Source organism: Oryzias melastigma, linkage group LG4, assembly GCF_002922805.2.
Source record: "Oryzias melastigma strain HK-1 linkage group LG4, ASM292280v2, whole genome shotgun sequence".
Lineage (NCBI taxonomy): Eukaryota > Metazoa > Chordata > Actinopteri > Beloniformes > Adrianichthyidae > Oryzias > Oryzias melastigma.
The window spans coordinates 12912069-12934150 of NC_050515.1; the positions used below are offsets into that span (position 1 = coordinate 12912069).

At 37.1% G+C, this 22082-nt stretch overlaps 1 protein-coding gene across 1 annotated transcript in view; it reads left to right on the forward strand.

The window, feature by feature from the left end:
* arid3a (AT rich interactive domain 3A (BRIGHT-like)) overlaps nucleotides 1–22082 on the forward strand; it is a 51516-nt gene that overhangs the window by 17678 nt on the left and 11756 nt on the right. The window contains exons 2-3 of the mRNA XM_024279315.2: nucleotides 2066–2592; nucleotides 2676–2958. Coding sequence (XP_024135083.1) covers nucleotides 2264–2592; nucleotides 2676–2958 — 612 coding nt within the window. The 5' untranslated portion in view covers nucleotides 2066–2263. The remainder of the gene's footprint in view (nucleotides 1–2065; nucleotides 2593–2675; nucleotides 2959–22082) is intronic.

Consider the following 22082-nt stretch of genomic DNA (forward strand, 5'->3'; position numbering starts at 1 on the left):
AAAAAAAAAAAAAAAAAAAGCTGAGTGCATTTAAACAAACATGAGAGGTGGTGTGCTGCGTGATACTTTGAGGTTTGGGACCAGCAGTTCTGCTCAATTTCAAAAGAATCCGAATCTTTTTGCAATTTTACTTCCTGCTGTTGTCTTTAAAAACTTGAGCCGTTTCTAGTCACCTATCGGTTATTTTTATGCAGGGATAAGATGAGATTTCAGTTGAATTTTTGAAGTTAGTGCAAATAAAATCGAGCATCGACTTATTGTATTTGTTTGATAATTTGCATCTTAAAACAACGTAATGATTCATCTATTCCTTTTTTATTTCCCTGATGTAATGTGGCCACTTTTTTTGTTTTCGTTTAATTAATTTGAACCCTATTAATGCAAATACACACTAAACCACTTCTGCTCCAAACGTACCTTAATTTAACACAGGGGTGGGCAAACTTTTTGAGTCATGGGTAGTGCTGCCACAAACGATTATTTTAATATTCGATTAATCACCGATTATTTTTTCCGATTAGTCGACTAATCGGGTCATTCACAAACTGGATGTCAAGCACACATCATTAGCTTTAAACTATCTAAAAATTAGAAATATACCATTACCTGTGATAATGCTAGTGTGAGCGCTGTAAACTGAATTTGTCTGCTTATGCTAGTGCTGATAGTTGAAGATGCTGAAATTGATAGCTAAAATCGCTGAAACTCATAGCTAAAAACGCAGAAATTAAAAGTTAAAAACGCTGAAGCTGATAGCTGAAAATGCTAAAGCTGATAGCCAGCTAAGATATAAGTTCTATAAACTGGGGAAAAAAACTGTTAGCCAAAACAGCTAGCATGCAGCTGAAATATTTGCTAAACTCCAAATTAGCTTTAAAAAGCTGAAAAAGTCTAAAATTACCCAAAACAGTTAGCATGTAGCTGAAATGTTGATTAAACTGAAAAATAGCTTAAAAAAACATAATAAAAGCCAAAATAGTCAAAAATCTTAGCATAATGCTATTATAACTTTTAACTTTACTACACTCTGACTCCATATAATATAAAGTAACGACTAATCGACTATTAAATTAGCCGTCGACTATTTTAATAGTCCATTAGTCATCGATTAGTCGACTAATCGTGGCAGCACTAGTCATGGGCCACAAAGGGTTCTAAAATTTGAAAAACGGGCCGCAACCCAAGTAAATCTGCAGAATATTTTGGTCATCCAACTCATATGAATAAGAAATAACATGTAATCTGAATGAAACCATAAATGAAATAAATCTTAATTATAAAAACAAACAAGTTTGGAGTTTTTATTTCAAAACAGTGACCTTTTTTTCACATTTTAGAGCCAATTCCACTGATGGGTTGATGGAAAAACGCAAACTTAGAGGAAACGCTGCGTTCATGTGGTGTTGGAATGACGGGAACTTGACTGTCCGACTTGGAAAACACACATAAAAGTAAAAAAAAACAATAAATCTTCCAACATCTCATGAATGTAAAAAAAACTTTCTGCATCTAAACAAAGGTCAATTTATTTTTATTAGTGTGCCTTCTATAGGGAGACACCAGAAAATAAAACATTAATAAGGATTATCAATATAATTTATTTTAGTTTCAGATTAAGTTTTCCGTAGTCTGCCCATCACTGATTTAGCTTCTACTTAAAAGCAAAAACAATTTTGTTTTTCATCACTGGAAGTAAATTTAGGTGTTATGAGATGAAACAATCCTTGGAATGGTAAATATATAGAAAATTCTACTTCGTCGGACAAAGTTGAAACAGAAGCTTTGTTACTGCACTGACAAAATTACAACACTGTCATAACAAAAGTGTGGTTTCTGATTTGTTTATCAGATCTCTGTAGACAGATTAATAGCTGCACGCTTGTTTGCAAAGCCACATGATATAGAGATGAGACGTATTCTGCTGCTGTCATGCTATTGGGAGAGTGGATTTATAGTTTGATACGCCTACTGAAAGAAAAGCTTTTGCCCTTTAGTTCAGTTGCTGATATCAACAGAAAGCGAAGGAGAAGCAGTCTAACGGCAAGCTTTTCTTTCTCTCCCTCAGGTCTTTGTAGTGAAGTCTGGTCCTCCGACCTCCTCTGCCCAAAGTCTGATCTTTCATCACTGGCTGGGATTTTGCAGAGAAACTACCGAAGAGACAGAGAACTTTAGCTGCTCTTCCAGAAGTCGCCTCAACTAGCGCCTATTGAGAGGGGAAGGAGGGGAAGGACAGCTGCCCAACACTGTGCCGCTTTCCCCGGAAATGAAGCTGCAGGCCGTCATGGAGAACCTGCACAGGCAGCAGAGGGCCAAGCTGCTGATGGAGCAGCAGCTGCAGCAGCAGCAGGCCGCCTCCCAACAAACTCAGGTGCGCGGCGGGGACGAGCCGATAGGGAGCCCGGCCCCCGAGGCCGAGCAGGCGCAGATGGCCGCGCTGGCCGCCATGCGCGCTGTGGCTGCTGGTCTGAAGCGGGTGTCCGACAGCCCCATGTCGGAAAACAGCAGCGGCGGGGAGGAGGAGCACGAGGACGACAACGATGAAGGAGAGGAGCAGTACAAAGAAATGATGGGTTCTGATGAGGAGGAGCAGATGTGAGCCTCTTTTCTGTTTTGTTTTCTTAAAAAAATGGTTTCAAATCAACTTTTTAAGGCTTTTGAATCACTTTCTGATGCAGCAAACAGAAGTGGGATGAAGAAGACTTTGAAGGTGAGATGGAGGAAGACTTCGATGAGGACATGGCAGAGGAAGGCCTTCCGACGGGGCACGACGCTGTGGCCCCGGGGAAGGGAATCCTGCTGCTGCCCCACCGCCAGCTACACCCCCACGGCCAGCTTCTGAAGGTCCGGCCCAGCATGGAGCAGGAGCCCCGCTCGGTCCTCATGCCTCCCCATGCAACACACAGCCACCTGGGCGGGCAGGACCATGGAGAATGGACGTACGAGGAGCAGTTCAGACAGGTAGGAACACTTTATGCACTTCTCATTCCCTACATTTCTAATAAATATCTAAAATAGTAGCAAAAATAGACTGTTAATGAGGTAGAATTGTACTGAATTTGGAGGTTTCCTCAGTCTCTTAAATCACCTGAGGCGTCTGCGGTGACGCGTAAACGCAAAATCTTTACTTTAGCTTTTCAACCATAAACACGATCGACACCGCTTTTCTCCTTCAGAATCTGCTGGAATAACGTTGATCGTGTGAACAATGAAAAAAAAACTAGTAAAGTTGTATTACCTGCAATAATGCTGGAGTGAATGCTTTTTACTGAAGCTTTTTGCTGAAAATTATAAAAAACTTTAATTGCTGAAGGGAATTGCTGAAAATTCAAAAACTATTTGTAGGCATGTGAGAAAAATGTTCAAATAAATCAAGTTGAATTGATCTTTATATCACTGGAAATGGTTTAAAAGAGACAATTCCAATGGTATAATTGTGCCATTTTAAGTGATCAAAAGTAGGGTATAATTTTATTCCTGCATAAACAGATAAACAGTGAAATTTTTGTGACCAGAAACAAATATTAGAGTCTTTAAATTGTCATAAATTTCTCATTATTTGTCCAATCCACAAAAGGGGGATATTGTTGTAAAGCTAATCAAACGAACTACAAGAATTAAATCACAAATGTGGTATTAAATCAATATTCATTTCCATATTATCAAATAATCATACAGAAATCTGCTCCTGTATGCTAGACATCAGTTGCAGCCAATCAGCTTGCTAGATTCAGTCACGTGACCTAATGTTCCAGCGTTCAATTCTTGGACACAGAGACTCGCTAACGAAAAAACAGTACCTGCTAGTTGTTATTTTCTCATTAAATTTACAGGAAATGAAGAATACAACAACAGTAATTGACTAGTAGCAAAATTAGACAACAACTAACTTTTAAAAAAAGCTGATGAGAGGTTTTGTGAACACCAATTTTCGTCCGGAAAATATCCTAGCTTGTACTGTACGGATTTAAAAAATTCTAGAAGCAGGTTGAAGAAAATATAACTAGATCTGCTTGCATGTATACTATCCACCGATCTAGTTACGCTCATTCTAAGAAGGAGAGAACGCTGCAGCCTCGCACGTAGGCCGAACAGCAGGTCTGGCAGAAAGTTCCTGTGCCTAAGCAGCACATACGCGCGTGCATGCTAGTTGGAAATCTTTATTAAAAACTATGAAAGAGTGCTGAAGTTGACCTGAATTTCTGAAAAATTTGTAGTAAAATTGCTTAAAAATCCCTAATACATGCCAATTCTGCAAAAATATTCAATGTGTCGTTTAAATATAAGCTAAACTCCAAATTAGTCCAGAAGAAACCTCAGTAAATGCCATATTAGCCAAAAAAGTTAGCTCATTGCTAAATATTAGCTAAACTCCAAAATAGCCTAAAATTTCTCAGTAATCAAAATTAGACAAAAACATTCACCTGTTGCTAAAATAGCAGCTAAGCTCTAAATTAGCCTTAAAAAACCTAGTAGATTGCAAATTAGCTAGAAACGTTAGCATGTTGCCATAGCTTGTTGCTTAAATACTAGCTAACTCCAAAATAGCCTAAAAATTATCAGTAACCTTAATTAGTCTGTTGCTAAAATAGAAGCTAAACTGCAAATTAGCCTAAAAAAAACCTCAGTAGATGACAAGTTAGCCAAAAACGTTAGCTTGTTGCTATAACTCATTGCATAAATACTAGCTAAGCTTCTAAATAGCCTAAAATTCTTCAGTAAGCTAAATTAGTCGTAAACATTAGCCTGTTGCTAAAATAGAAGCTAAACTCTAAATTAGCCTAAAAACCCCAGTAGATAACAAATTAGCCAAAAATGTTAGTGCATGGCTAAAATATTTTTTTTTTTGAAAATTACTATAAAAGATTCAAACATAGCCCATGAATATATTTAAAGGCTTGTTGCTAATTTCCTTAAAATATTGAAATTTGTGGACTTTCTCATTCATTTCCTATGGGACATATTTTGCTCAATATTTCTAAAACTACAAAGTTTATGAATATCAAAAATACAAGCAGTAATGTCCTGAACAAGCTGAACGTTTTGATATTAATATTGCTGAAAGTGTGATTGAGTTTTTACATCTAACTAACAAAAAGGAGTTGGAGAATCACTATAGTGGGAATGGTTACTAAGAATTCTCACAATTACAGTAAATCAAAGAACATAAACACCGGAGCTCTGGTTTTAAGTGCAATTTGACCAAGGTGGGAAATTAACACCAACCAGCGGCCAAATGCTGTCAGTTTAGTTGCAAACTTTTTATTTTTGCCTTTACCACCTGACATTCCTCTGGAGTGCGTGTGGCTGAAGGTGTTGATTTAACGGCGTCACTTTTCCCCTACGGGATCACCCGCGTTTCTGCCGTCAGGCCTGACATTAGATTAAAAAACTCCAGGCTGTCGGTGACAAAATAACAAGTCTCTCGGTTTAAAGTTAGACTGGCGGCTGAAGACGAGAGGCGGAGACGGGATGGGCTATGGAGCATTTTAACAGATTTACCACATCGGGGTTTACTGTAAACACACCAGTGGGCTGGATGTTGTGAGGGAGGTCCCAAAGTGACTAAAAATACCACAAAGAGTGAATAAAAACCGAGCGAATGTCTTTCTATCATTCATTTGTTTCACTTTGATATGTGCTCAGGAAACCTGATATTTGATCTCTGGGAAAACTTGAACCTGTTTGTCTGTGTCTTCCATATACGGAGCCACCTTTTTTTTATGAGGTGGCTTTTATATAATGAAAACCACGATAGAAATGCAAACACAGTCTGCGCCTGTTGCAGTAATTCAAACCGTAAAACATGTTCAGCAAGATGTGAAACGGCCAGGCTCATCTTAAAAAAGGGTTGGGAAATCGTTGGAAAAGGGCCTCTATAGATTTCAAATTACCATTGCTCTCCAAACGCATGTTGTCTTTTATTAAGCTAACTTTAGATTTCCATAATTTAAGGACCATTTCTTGTAATTACAGAGCATATGGAACTCTGAAAGCCTATACTCTTCCTTAAATATCCCATCCCTCTCAGGCTTTACGCATTGAATTGATACTTTCAGTTTTCTTGTCAAGCTATGAAATAAGGGACATTTTTATTGCACCACGCCATTGCATTTAATGCAGCTGATCATTGCATAATCTGAACAAGAAGTGTCTTTGCTGTTGAAACAATTTAACCTCATCTGCTGTTGCTTTAAAAACATGTTAGTAACAACAGAGGTGAAGCAACACTTCAGTGATTTGAAAATATGGAGCCGTAAAGGAGCTTTAGTCTGCGCCATCAACATTTAACATGCTGAGGATTTAAATTATGTTCAATCCAGGATTCTAGACTGGGACATTATTCACCTTCAAAGGACTAATTTAGCCTTTGCATGATTATAGCAATTACCTGTAATTGCACTATTTGCCTCTCAGGATGAAGACAGTCTGTCCACTCATAATTCTAACCCAACACATTTAAAAAAAAAAAAAAAAAGATTTACTTTTTTTTGCGTGGATTCGATGTTTTACTTCTCCTTTTTTTTGTCTGAACATAACATTTGTGGTTTGTCATGTGAAAGATATAATAACTGAATCTACATTCTATAGGTTGAGTGCAGTTTTCTGCAAACTTGTGTATTTTTGTTCGCTCGATGAAGCAGCCACATGATAGAACTGTCTAGTAGTCGCTTCATTTGAGGTCATCTGATATTTATTTAACATGTAACTGAAAGAAAAAAAACGTCAATCTTTATTATCACTTCTGATTAGAAGACAGAAACATTAGACTTGGGTTAACCAAAATAAAGCTCATTTCATCATGTGAAACCAGACGAAAGCTGAGCCTTAAAGTCAATTTTTATCAGAGCGACATTTATCATGAAAAGTCTGAGTATAGACTGCATTTTCATCTTATCATACAAAGTTCACAAGTCTCTCATGTTAGCTGGAGGCTCATGACAAGACCCTTCCAGAAGAGAAGAGCCTCTGTGTTTATTTTATTGAAGTCGGTTAACTGTTTGCAGAGTTCAGATGTTGTATTTGTATAGTTGTATTCAGCCGTTAACCTTTGAAGGACTTAAAAAAAAAGATAGTCTTACATAAAATTTTGAATTGTTCCGTTATAAGTTTTACATTTTGGGCCCAAAAAGGATTTGCAATTTAGCTTTTTTTGGTTCTTAAAAAGGCCAAAAATGTGGGATCTTGATTAAAGATGGCTGGTTAAATAACACACCAATTCTTATTTTTTATTGGACCAGAGTATGATTTCTGGTCATTTTCAAATCTTTCTATTTGGCATCTAAAGTAAACTAAAAAGTTGCATTACCTGAAATAATACAGGGTGAATACTTCCTGCTGAAAGTCTAAGAAGATGAAAGAAGATGCTGAAGTGGTGCAATTTACTTTAATTGCTGAAGGGATTTTGCTGAAAATCCAAAAGCTATTTTCAAAATGTTAAATTTGCTAAAAAAATAAGAAATGTTGTCAAAGAGTGCTTGAAATTGATTAAAAATCATTAATAGGTGCCAGTTTTTCAAAACTATCGAACATGTTAAACTTCAAATTAGCCCAAAAGACCTCAGTAAATGCCAAATTAGCCAAAAAAAGGCTAGCTCTTAGCCTAAATATAATAAAACTCCAAAATAGCCAAAGATTCCTCAGTAAACTAAATTAGTCTGAAGCATTAGCCTGTATCTAAAATAGATACTAAACTCTGAATTAGCCTCAAAATATCCCCAGTAGATAACAAATTAGCCAAAAAAGTTAGCATGTTGCTAAGATATTAGCTAAAATCTAAATTAGCATTAAAAAACCTCAGTAGATGCCAAATTTGCCTAAAAAGGTAGCACATTACTTTAAAACTAGCTAAACTCCAAAATAGCCTAAAATTCCCCAGTTAACTAAGTTAGTCAAAAATGTTTGCATGTTGCTAAAATACTAGCTAAACTCTAAACTAGCCTTAAAAAACCATTAGATAGCACATTAACCAAAAAAACATTTGTATGTTTTGAAGCTAAACTCCAAAATAGTCTAAAAATTATCAGTAATCTTAATTAGTCAAAAATATTAGCATGTTGCTAAAATAGGAGCTAAGCTGCAAATTCGCCCTAAAAAACCCCAGTAGATGACAAGTTAGCCAAAAACGTTAGCGCATTGCTTAAATACTAGCTAAACTCCAAAATAGACTAAAATTCCTCAGAAAGCTAAATTAGTCAAAAACTTTAGCCTGTTGCTAACATAGAAGCTAAACTCTAAATTAGCCTAAAAAAGTTCCAGTAGATAACAAATTAGCAAAAAACATTAGCATGTTGCTAAAATATTAGCTATACTCCAATTTTTTTGAAAATTACTTTAAAAGATGAAGCCCATGAATATATTTAAAGGTTTGTCTACTTAAAATGTTTAAATTAGAAGACTTTGTCATTCATTTCCAATGGGACATATTTTTCTCAATATTTCAAAAACTATAAAGTTTATGAATACCAAAAATAGAATCAGTAATGTCCTGAACAAGCTGAATGTTTTATGCTAAGATTGCTGAAATTGTGATTGAGTTTTTACGTGCCAAAAAACATACAAAAAGGAGCAGGAGAATCACCATAGTTTGAATGGTTACTAAGCATTCACACTATAAATTGACTAGAATTTTCATTTGTACACTGAGTTTGAACGTTGACAATGATTCCTGTTTGCCACTATGGGAGAATGTAGTTGAGTTTTGGCTGAGCTGAGGTCCCAATCGTAGTAAAAAAACTTCCTTGGCAAACATTTTCTGATCAGCCTCTCAGCCTGGACTTGTTTCAGCTTTGCCTGAAGCAGCTGTCAAAAAAACGGCATTCATTGTTTAGAGGGAGGACTGTTTGCTAACAGGTCACGCTGTTGTTGGGGGACTCTCACCTTTCAAACGTTCATTTTTTTTTTTTTTTGCATCCAGGAAGAAACTCTAACAATTTGTCCATATGCTTTATTTTGACCAGAACTCCATAACCAACCAACTGGATGAAATCATCATATGATTTGATACTCCAGGGTGGGTGAAAAGGCTTTGGAGTGGGGAGGAAAGGGTTAAGACGGTACAGTTTATTTTGGGCAGGTGGGTGGAGGCTGTTGGAATGTGCCTGATGGAAGGTGATAATTTGGCCACTAAAAACCTCAGCAGAAACTTTGCGTGCCTCTATCAGTTCTGAACAGTGAGAGCTCGTCCAAACGGAAAACTGTCCTTTTTTTCTGTTTGGTGTCATTGCTGCCTTGTAACAGCTTTTTCTATCTAACTCAAAGTAGCAGTAAATAATCCAGTTTTTTTTTATCATGTATTTAAAAAAAACCTCTAACATGAATCCCCTAAAAAATAACCAAACTACACTGCTTTGTGTGTTTAGAGTGCAGATGTAGATGGACAACTTTTTGTTCAGGTTTGCCCCGGGCCGTACGTGGCTAAGATACACCAGCAGATCCCAACCTGCATTCCTCCACTCTCGTTTCTTTAAGCTGAAAGGTCAGACTAAATCGAGCCAAAAGGTGAGGACTGCTCAATTGTCTGATTACATAGTGAGTTTACATGAATTAATCCAAATATCCTAGGCTCTTAGCCAGCGGTGTCATATCTTGCTGTGGCAGGGAGCAGCTGAATTAAATAAAGGCCAAGGGTTTATAAAGATATCAAATTATGCCAGTGCTGTTGGACCGTTTTGTAAGTGAATCTGATTTATGTGTTCGTTTTTCTGATACTGATCCCTCTATACCCACTTCAAACCAATATTCCTATAAAGTCTAATTTATGCCAATGCTGTAATTCTGCCAATCATTCTACATTTATATACTTTCATGTATCAAATATTGAACAATTTACTAAAGTATTGATCTTTCCATGATGAGATAATACAGTATTAGAGCTTTGCGGAATTGCATATCTTGAGAAGTTCTTATGTTTAACCCTTGGGCTCTCTTATGGGGTCCAGATGACCCGACCCTTACATTGATGTGTGATCACTCCCATGATAAAGGTGGACAGGATTTTATATCTGCCACGGACACCAGTGAAGATAAAAAATCCAGGAAAAAAAAAATTCAGCACGCTGTCTTGAGGGGTCCAAATGACCCCACTTTTATTGTAAACAAGGGTTAAAAATGAAATAAATAAGCTTCATCCCCAAAGGAAAACAAAGTTTAGAGTAGTATATTTTTTAAGTTGAACTGTGAGTAACCCTTGTGCTATCCTAGGCATGTTGACATTAAAAGTGGGGTCATCTTGACCCCACAAAACAGCACGCTGAATTTTTTTTAAAGGAATTTTTATCTTCACTAATGTCCTTGGCAGACATAAAATCCTGTCCACCTTTTGTCATGGGAGGGATCACACATCAATATCAGGGTGGGGTCATCTGGACCCCGTAAGATAGTACAAGGGTTAACCATATTTTCAAATGGTGGACAATAAAAAATGCTGCAAGTCATTACAGAAATAAAAAAAAAATGTAAAAACAAATTACAAATTATACTAAAGTAATTTATAATACAGGCCTTCTAAAAAAATATGTTTAAACCTAAAGGAATAAAATTGCCATGTTGCTGTGGTGAACAGGATATGTCAAACATATTATATATCAAATTGTGCTGCATGGGGGAGGACGAGGTGTGACGGTTAACAAGGAACTCTTCTGGATATCTAATGTCAAATGTGAAGGCATCTGCCATGAACCTCTGACACACACCAGCAAACCTGCCAAAGAATCTGAACAAGAAAGCCACCAGAGAGATGCAACGACTAGACTTCAACCTGGACCTTAAAAAAAAAAAGACGACTTTAAAAGAACGTTGGCCATGAACTGGAGTAACGTTGGTTAAAAAAGGGCGGGTCAAAAATGTCTCTGCAATGAAGTCAGAAGCTGATAATGACAGATCTCTTTAAACTGTAAGGTTGGTCCTCCTAGCTGTCAGCCATCTTCATATTTTGCAAAGCTCCTGCACTTTCGCCTAGTTTTTGTTGACTGTTTTGGTGTTTTTTTCCACTCGTTCAGTCACAAACTCCTCTCAACACTTTGCCGCCCCTGGACCTTGGTGGTTTAAGAGCGACCGAATTCCTCGCCCCTTTTTGTAAACAGCATCTTCTCCAGGTCAGAAAGCGTCCAGAGGCCACGGCGAGCCTTTGAAGTCACCTCTTCTGTGTCTCTGTGTCTGCTTTAAACACAAGCAGCTGGGCAGATGGAGCCCAGATGGACAGTAAAGTAGGGATGTCTTTAAAAATTCATGGCTCTCTCCACGGTCAGTTCAAATGTGTGTTTGGGTGGGGGGGGCTGACATTAAACATTAAATTGCCCAGGCACACACACACATATCAAGGGTCGGGGGAGGGGCTGTTAGCGACTACAGGAAGTGAAGGGCAGAATAAGATCCAATTGGGAGCGACACTTATTGTGATTGCTCATCAGGTTTCTGCTGATGCAGCTTTCTGATAAGTGCTTGTTAAGTTTATATTCCACTGCTGGAAACCCTTTTGATCCATACTGTACCGATGAGAAATGGATTCTTTTCTTTTATGACGTGAATGGCGTTTACTGCACAGAAACGCTGATGGCCTCTGGTCCAGTTTGCTTTGCATCTTTAAAACCTATTTAGGAAACTTGCTTGTAGTTAAAATAATGTATTTGTTGTAACATTTTTGGTGAAATAATAGTGTTTCTTTAACACCTGAGGCGTGTTTTTTTTTTTGGCTGCTTGTATCTTTGCTATTCATAAACTTTATATGGTTTGAAATATTCTGCAAAATATGCCCCCCTAGAAAATGAATGAAATAGTCTTCAAATTTGAAAATTTAAAGGAAATTAGCAACAAGCTTTTAAATATATTAATGGTCTATGTTTTCATCTTTAATAGTAATTTTCAAAAAAATTGAAGTTTATCTAATATTTTAGCAACACGCTAATGTTTTTGGCTAATTTGTTATCTACTGGGGGTTTTTTAGGCTAATTTAGAGTTTAGCTTCTATTTTAGCAACAGGCTAATGCTTTCGACTAATATTGCTTACTGAGAAATTTTAGTCTATTTTGGAGTTTAGCTAGTATTAAAGCAACAAGCTAATGCTTTTGGTTTATTTGTTATCTGCTAGTTTTTTTTTTTTTGGCTAACTTAGATTTTAGCAACATGCTAACATTATTGGCTAATTTGTTTTCTACTAAGGTTTTTTTAGGCTAATTTAGAGTTTAGCTTCTATTTTGGAAAAAGGGTAACATTTTTTACTAATTTAGCTTACTGGGAAATTTTAGGCTATTTTGGAATTTGTTAGTATATAAGAAACAACCTATGGCAACAAGCTAATGTTTTGGCTAATTTGTTATCTACTAGGGTTTTTTTAGGCTAATTTAAAGTTTAGCTTTTATTTTAGCAACATGAAAATGTTATTGGCTAATTTGTTTTCAACTAGGGTTTTTTTGGAGTTTGCTAGTATTTAAGCAACGAGCTATGGCAACGAGCTAACGTTTTTGGCTAGTTTGTTATCTACTAGGGTTTTTTTTAAGCTAATTTAAAGTTTGGCTTCTTTTTTATCAACATGCAAACATTTTTGGCTAAATTGTTATCAACTAGGGTTTTTTTAAGGCTATTTTGGTGTTTAGCTAACATTCAAGCAACTTTTTTGGCTAATTTGGCATCTACTAAGGTTTTTTGGGCTAATTTGGACTTAAGCTCACATTTAAGCAACACACTAAAAATGTTTGCAAAATTGGCATGAAGTAGGGATTTTTTTAGTAATTTTACAACAATCTTTTCAGAAATGTAGGTCAACTTCAGCACTCTTTCATAGTTCTTTAACAAAATTTCCAGTCTTTCCTCTGGTGGGTTTGTCTGCAGGTTCCATGGTGGTCCCATCTGTGTTTACCCACACTGGCTTAAGTGGGGACTCAGTGGACTCGCTGCCCAGCGAGCCAGATTACTGGTCATTGTAGCTTCTATGTCACGCCTACAAGCTGTTTTCAATGGCAGTTTTTCATCTGCTCCTGATTCACAGCAATTTGAACAAAGAAATTCTGTAAGAATGCAATTTTAGCCTTAATTTTCTTTATTTATGTCCTCCATCATGAAAAAAATGGTACAAGAACATGCTAAAAACATGATTTTCATTGGAGTGGGCGCTTAATAAGAGGAACATTTTTAACTTTTTTAACAGTCTTAGATTATTTTTTTTAATAGCTTCAAATCATTCAAGTCATAGAGTCATAAAACCCTGTCTGGAACTCCGAGTACTTGTTCACATCTTTAGGGAATTAAGTAATTATGATAAGGAGACCTCACTCTGTGTATTATGTTGTAATTAAAATGTCCTACAAGCAGAATGAATCATCATTATTGATTGAGCTTTAGTTATGAAAACACCAAGCCAGAAAAATAATAAAAGAAGTTGAGGTTGCTTGCAGAGACCTTTGAAAGTCTTGTTGTTAAAGGGGGAAAAGGAACAGTGCAGAAGAGGAAATGGTAGGTGTGACTGAGGCAACAGGAAAAAGTCCATCTGATGGCTTTTGGCTTTGAGTCTCTGCCAAGTAGAGCACAAGCAGCAGATGCGTGTTTTGACTGGGAAGCATCGCGCAGCACTTGAAGCGGCTCCTGCTGCGCCACGTGAAGCTGATGTCAGAAACTATTCCTGAAAATTGGCAAACTGTAAGGTTTATGTCCAGATTTAAATTTCCAGAATCGGGATGTCTCCAGCAGACCCCAAGTTGTGCGTATAGAAACACATGTATGAAGAGCTTCTTTATAGGCTCTAGTACCATCATTGTTAAATAATCTTTTCTTTTCTCGTTAGAATGAAAGTTTCCTGCTTCATCTTTTTGCCCCTTTTTCTCATGTCTCAGTAGAAAAGAAAAACGATGAGCATAAAATGGTTAAAGCTGTCAATAAACAAAACCCTAGCAGACATGTCTTCACACAAAGACCCAGCGGTGAGCATTTACTCAAACAAAAGCGAAGCCCTTCGCCTTCATGTTCCCCTGAAAAGGTAGCCGCGACTGAAAGCACTCATTCCTGTAGAAATCAATTAAGAAACAGGTCAGACGTAGATAATGCTACATAGCTGCACATTTTTCAAGGTCTGAGACGGTCTTTCTCGCTGCGTGAAGTAGAGAATACCCATTTTTGTGAAGTCAATAACTTAATGGAAGTTAAAACAGAGCAGTCTTCCTGCATCATAAGAGGCTCCTTAAGTGCTCTGATCCATACTTGGTCCTGGTGACAATACCCGGACTGTCTTGTCTCGTCAGATTGATAGTAGGTGACCTTTTCCTGATAGTAGGAAGTGTGGGTACGCACGTTTTCGCTCAACACTAAACCTGCAGTTATTTGATGACCTTATACCAGCTTGTGAAATGAGAACAGTTTTCCCTCCAGACATGCGTCATACCAAGAAAGGTGTGGACGCTACACGATTCATTCCAAGTTGCTTTACTAATTTCCACCTCTTGGTGTTTGAAACATTCTTGCTGCAGGGAGAACTGTCATTAATCACTTTGCTTGAGCGGCTGTGACAAGAATACAATGCAGTAAATAAGATATTCCGCGTTTGAAGGGGTTGTAAACACTCCAGAGTATTATTTGACAAACTGGATTAGACTCCAAATAAAGGTCTTAAATTTTATTTTTTTAAGAAACATTACAAGAAAATTTATGGGTGAAGTCATTTGGACCACGTGGCTACTACATGTCGTACCACATGGACACCTATCTCATGTGAGTGTAGGTGGGGCAGATAGGGTTTTAGTCAACCATTAAACCCGTTGCCCCGTTCATTCATCACTCTGATTGGCGGCACAGTCCGGGGGGGTTCTCCCCTAACAGTAAGGCGATCCACGCCCATTTTTAGCCTTCTAAAGCAGCATCCACACTTTTTTTTTGGTGTGTGTGTGTGAATCAAAAAGGCTTTAGCACACATTCTTCTGAAACTCTTGCTCCTCAGCTATCTCCGTCTCCATCTGTCTGCATTCAAACAAATGCTATCATGGCATCAGCTCTGGCGCAGAATAAATGTTTTCTCTCATTAGGAAATTATCTGGGTTAGATGTTGTTCCGCACGCCTTGTTTTTAGAAGACGGCTGCTTTTGCGAAAACCTCTATAATGGAGAAGCTTCATTGTGAAATAACTCTGAAAATCTCTTCCATCAAATAGCTGATAGTGTGTGTGGTGATATGCATGACTTGCTACACCCACTTCCCCTCCCTCTCCGTGTCTGACTGTCTGTTCAGCTTTGCCTCACCCGCTTTGAGCATTCATCATAATGATACTACTTATTAGCAGAGCAGTTAGAACGTAGATCACAGATGAGGGCCCTGGGAAAACTTGCTGCTTTTTCTGACTTTTAGCCAAAGCCTCAAGCAGTAGCACTTGTACTAATAGTAGCAGCACAATGGAATGTTCTTGTTGGGGTTAATTGTTCTGTTTTTAATTTGCAATCATTTTATTTAATACCTTATAATTTTGTTGGTAGCGCAAAATCGAAAGCATTCTGGCTGAATTAAATTATCTTATCAAATAAATAATGTCCGAAAAACATTTATAAATCATCGCCGCTTGGTTTTGTGCCACATTCAAATCTGGTTTTATACAGTAGTTATGCAAACTGCAGTTGTTTGATTCTCTCCTTGTCGCTTATCTCCTTTCTCTGTCCTTTCTGCCTGCGAATGTGGCGTCCGCAGATAAAGCGACATCAGTTACGGCCGGTCTCTGAGGCGCTGTTTGCGTCCACAAAGCTGTTGACTCCTCATCCTCGATCAATGAAGCTGAATTCACGAGGTCAGCCAGTGAGTTAGGATTATGATGTGTTTGATCCGCTCCGTCAATAAAGCAATGTTCAGGGCCTCGGCTGTGCCCCCGCTCAGTTTGTCGGCGTTAATTGTGTGCCTGGGGGGTTGGGAGGGGGAGCGAGAGGACAAAGATGGATTCATTAAAGATCTCACTTTATAGAGAGATGTCAGCGCGGCCGGTGTCACACTGCTGTCACCTGACTGCAGTTACTTATTTTATAGTTTCAGATTATTATCACTCTATAGGAAAGAAAAGAAGCTATTCCCACTCCTGACAAACACTGAACATCTAAAGTAAACTTTAAATGTATTTACTTACTAATAACTTATAAAGGCAAGAAAGTGAATTTACATATTTTCCATTTACTTAAATCATTTTTCTCCTGTTTTTAAATAAACCCCTTTTTTTGTATGGTTCACTCTATTTTTATAACCAGTGAATATTTTTCTCAAAACCCTTCATGACTTTCTGATGCCATTTTTCTAATGTACAGAGAAACAATCCCATAAATAGAGTCAAACTTTGTCCACGGGGGCAGATAGAAATGCCAGGCTTATCTTTGTTTATATTTAATGATCGGAGTCCTAAGAAACAGGAGCTCCATCAAATGAGATCCCTGAAAGAGTTTGTACGGTGGCCCTGAAGTGCCATATCACTTCAATAAATCACTTGTTTTGAAGATCACAACAAAACTTAATAAAGCAACACAACCCTGTGTTGTACCCGACACAGAGAATAAAAACAAAATACCAGAAATCAACTACAACTCCAAAAACGAAATAAAAATTAAATGTTTTGGAAAACAAAAGTTATATCCTGAGATTAGAATGAAACTTTAAAAAATGAAACACGATAATAAACCAGAAAAAGTAGATACTATCGCACATCACTGACTGGATGATGACATTTGAGTTTTGATGCTTACATTTCTTAATTGTATCTTCAATATGGAGTATATCCCTCTCCCGGAAAACAAATAGGATTTTGAGAATTAAAAACGAAATGTTAGCATAAGATGAAAAACAGAAGAAGTAACTAAAGAAAGTAGGTTCAACGAGGCATCGCTGATTGGATGACGGCATTTGTCCAGCACTTTATGTTATGTTTTATATGTGTATGTATATAGAGTGATATATAAATACATTTTAATTTAGTTTGATTTAATTTGCACCAAAAGTTATTAAGTATGAATCATAACACTTTAGACTTTTATTACAATGTGGACATGAAGACGAACTTGAAAAAATCAAATGTCATTATCCAGTCATTGATGTCCTTATTGTGTTTCACGTTGTAGCATTTCATTTTGATGTCTGTAAATTACTTTTCGAAATATTTCATTTTATTTATTTATTTTTTTGTGTGTTTTGGTTTCTGGAGTTTTGATTTCTAAAATGTAATATTGTTCTTTCTTTCTTTATTTTATATATATTTTTTTGCTTTTTTAAATTTTCGTTATGATCTAAACTGTGTTTTTTTTTGCATCCAGTGATTTACCCTTCAGGGCCACCGTAACTTTGATTTCTTCACGTATTGTTGGAGAGAAATCTGCAAGCAAAACTATTTTTCTTCTACTGTTGAACAGCAAAACAACCAAAAACTTGGTTTAGGAAGCAAAAAGAAAAGTGTAAAAGTTTCTTTTCTGCACTCCTTATGAATAAGGCCTGACTGCTGCAGTTTGTCACAACTTTAAAGAAGAAGAAAAAAATGACTATTTCTGCCATCTTTGATCACTGTAATGAAAAAAAACTTTATAGCATTGCAATAAAACTCAAGTAGAGCTTTGCATGTGAGGCCCCTGATGGAAAATTTCTTCTGCGTTCACAAACATTGTTTTTGTGTGTGTGTGTTGAGACCACACTTATTGTGTCTCAGATGTTAGATGCTGTTTGTGCTGGGGTGGAAACTGTTGCAATAACTAGATACTTTCCTGTTCCCCGCCCATCGTGTTGTTCTGTGCAAAACACCTGTCAGGTTTAGTGGATAGTTAAATTTGCTGGTGGACCATTGTGGTGAGCAACTGAAAGTTTCCATGCAGGAACGCTTTTACTTTCATTCATTGTGAGAAAGAAATGCAAAGTGATCCCGTTGGGCTGTTTGTGTTTGCTTAGTACATTAATGACAGTTGTAAAAGGGGCTTTGGCCTTGAACAATGGAGTGGTTGAAAATAGCTGATCATGTATTCATGTACCCCCTCCTCCTCCTCCTCCTCTGTGAATGTAGCATACTTTTTAGCCTCCCCGTCACTGGTCCTCATCAATTTTTTGACATTGCCACTCAGCGAAGGCAATTCGATGTTGTCGTGTTTAAGGTACAACCTTAAGAAGGTTTCAGCAAGCGTTTCTCCTTCCACTCAGGTAAGGCGTTGTGAAGCAAACAAGTTCACACTAATCTCTTTCATGAGAAAAATCAACTGAAGGTCTCGGATTAATACGAAGTTGTGAAACTGCCTCTTCAGCTCTGAGGGAAAAGGGACTTGTGTAAACCTGACTTCCTCTGTCTACATGCACCGAAACATCATAAACAATTGTAATAAATGTAGTGATATGGCGCACACACCCTGCTGTTTTAACCCCGCGCTTATAGAAGTAGCATAAACAGATTTACCCATTTACAGTTCTGCTGTGACAAAAAAATCTCTGAGTTGGATTTAATCTCAGTAAAACGGTCTGCATTGGTTCAAATTCACAAGGAAACATGTCACTAAGCTTAAAAGTCCCCCTCCGATGAAAATCATGTTTTTTTGAGTTTTTTACATATATGTGTGACATTTTTCATATGAAAGAGAGCAAATGTAACTTAAAAAGTTGCATTAATAATGCTAGTGTGAATGCTTTTTGCTGGAAGTTGCCGCTAAAATGCTGAAGCTTTTTGCTGAAAATGGTGACGCAATTTTTTAAATTGCTGAAGGGATTTCCTGGAAAGGCAAAAGCTATTTGCTAAATGTTAAATTTGCTAAAAAGCAAACTGGAAATTTCGTTAAAGAACTATGAAAGAGCACTGAAGTTGACCTAAATTTCTGATAAATTTGTAGTAAAATTGCTTAAAAATCCATGATACATGCCAATTTTAGTGTGTTGATTACGTATTAGCTAAACTCCAAATTAGCCCAAAAACTTTGTTAGATGCCAAATTAACCAAAAACACTAACAGTTGCTTAAATACTTGATAAACTCCAAAATATGATAAAATTTCTTAGTAAACTAATCTAGTTAAAATGTTCGCCTGTTGGTAAAATAGAAGCTAAACTCCAAATTATCATAAAAAAACGTCAGTGGATGCCAAATTAGCCAAAGAAGCTAGCACATTGCTTACATACTAGCTAAACTCCAGAATAGCCTAAAATTACTCAGTAAACTAAATTAGTCAAAAGTCTAAATTAGAGTTAAAAAAAAAAACCTCAGCAGATAACAAATTAGCTAAAAGCATTAGCATGTTGCAAAAAAAAAGTATGCTAAACCCCAAATTAGCAGTCACTTGTCAGCCGTCACTGGGTTTTTTTGTGTGAGTTTCAAACAATACTTACGTTAGCACGGCTGCAAATGTTGGAAAATCTCCACCAGACTCCACGAACCTTCTGGATGTGACCACAGAAATGTGAACGGCGTCCATGAAGCTCTTCACTTCCTCGTCTGAGCTGACATCAAAACGATACAGCTTTACATTTTCGATATTGATTGAGGGTTAAGTTTTATGCTAGCGAGACACAGAGCTATCATAATTACACCAGGGGGGATGATCAGGGGCGGAGCTCTAAATGCCACACCCCCTCAGAGGAGATTTTTGGAAACAGAGGCTTCAGATTCACATGAAAAATGGCTTTTTAAGACATTTAGGTTGTGGGAATTTTGTTAAAAATTTCATAATCATAATTAAAACACTAATGGGAAGTTTAAAAAAAATCATCATTGGAAGACTTTAATCAATTTGTTCGAAAATGTCCTTATTTTTTCCATTATATGTAAAAATTCAGCCTTGTATTTTACTTTTAAAACCCAGATTTTGTCGAAAAATCTAAATTTCACCCAGACTTTCCAAAGAATGACGATAAGTCATGCAGATCCAAAACGTCAAAGCGTGCCTTTTTTTCCCCCCCCCTCTGTCTTTGACCCGTCGCGTGCACAAGCTCGTGTGTGGGCTCCCCTTTTAGCCCAAGGCGATGGGATAGCTGGACAAGGGGGGGAAAAAGTGATAACACTTTTAGGTTTTTTAGCTGGAAAGGTTGTTACGGGCTACGTGACATTAGTGCAACAGCACCACTGACTTCCATTTGCATTAATGGTTGACTGACCCTCCCCCATACACATACATTCTACCTACCATCCCCACCGCTGCCTTTGAGGCTGCTCTTTGGTTACTGATTATTTGCAGTATAAGGCCTGTTTATAATTTATCTGCAGACAGTCAGTCGTTGACCTACATAAAGACCCGGACTGGGAAACGATCAAACTATGTTCAAACAATAGATATTTATTAATGGGAAGTTGATTCTTTGGTTTATTCTTTTGTAGCGTTAACACGATCAACGTCATTCTGGTAGATTCTGAAGGAGAAAAGCGGTGCTTTTCTCCTTCAGAATCTACCAGAATGACGTTGATCGTGTTAATAGTTAAAAAGTTACAACTTAGTAAAGATTATTCAACAAAACTTTGATAAAGATTGTAACCTTAGCATCACAAAAAAAAAAAATCTAGTTTTCCCACCCCCTTGTATATGATTCGGTCAAAGGGTGTAAACCTTGCAGCACCAGTTGTCCCAGTTTTTTTGTGGTTTATCTAGTTTCTTATTGTTTATCTGGCTTGCAGGGCTTTAATGCACAAGGGGCCCCCATCCCAGCACACATACTATAGGCATGAAAAACCTATGGGACCACACCCTCGTCAGCCTGATAAAGTCTGTGTGTGCATGATGGTGGGTGGTAGGTAGTCGTGGCGACAAGGGAGTTGTAATGTACACAAGGATTATATAAATGGAGTAGCTGAATTCGAGTGAAGCTATTGGAACTCGAGAGGCAGACTAAAACAGATAGCAAAGGGAGACAAAGGAGATTGTGAAAGAATGTATATGTTGTGGATTGGCGTGGAAGTCGTTTCGCCAGTTCGACGACATTGCGCTCGGCGGCTTTTAGAAAATCAGGCGTCCCACTCGACAACAGTTTCTCAAAGCTCTATAGTTAATACATATCTATCAACAGGTTCTCTCCAAGCTGCAGGTTGACGTACTTAAAATTGTTTTTTGCTTGAAGAGTGACAAGTGCAGCTGTCAAACTCAACCCAGTTTAGTGCTTTCTACTTTTACATAGCTTGATTTATATTCCTTATATTACTTCCTTTTACCTGCTGTTGAATGGACTAAAAAGTTCTGATAATTTATGAAAAAATAACTTTTTCGTCCAACCTCTTGTTGTGGTTTTGCCATAAATAAATTAATAAATAATTTAAATCCCCCTTTGAAATTTGTTTTAATTAAAAAAAATATTCCCAGTTGTGTTTTAATTATGATTACGGCGTTTTTAAGCAAAATTCCACAACCTAAATGTCTTAAAAAGTCATTTTTCATTTTGATCTGAAGTCTCCAAAATCTCCTCTGAGGGGGCGTGGCTTTTGGAGCTCCGCCATTTATCCCTCCCTCTATTTGATTATGATAACTCTGTGTCTTGCTAGCGTAAATCTTCACCGCTGCTACATAAAAATGTTAATCAATAAAGGTAATGTCTAGCCATTTGGTTTTAATCCGGATGTCAGCTCGGAGGAGGAAGTGAAGATCTTTGTGGACCAAACTTCCCCCAAAATCCTGATTCTTTCTCCTTCCAGTTCACCAAATACTCTTTTCGCTAATTATCAAATGTTTATTGACATTGCTGTGACCTATACATTGAATCTTTTGGTATTTGCATTTTTGGTATTCATACATGTTATAGGTTTTTGAAATATTGAGCTAAATCTGCTCCATAGGAAATGAATGAGGAAGTTTTAACATTTAAAAATTTAAGTAGATTAATAACAATATATATTTAAATATATTCATGGACTGTGTTTTAATCTTTTATTGTAATTTTAAAAAATTGATGTTGAGCTGTTATATTAGAATTATGCCAGCTCATTTGGGTAACTCACTAAAGTTTTTAATGCTAATTTGTAGTTTAGCTAATATTTTAGCAACATGCTAACGTTTTTGGCTAATTTGTTATCTACTGAGGTTTTAATCGTTTAATTTAGAGTTTAGCTTTTATTTTAGCGACATGCGAATGTTTTTGACTAATTTAGTTTAGGCTACTTTGGAGTTTAGCTAGAATTTAAGCTATGAGCTAGCTTTT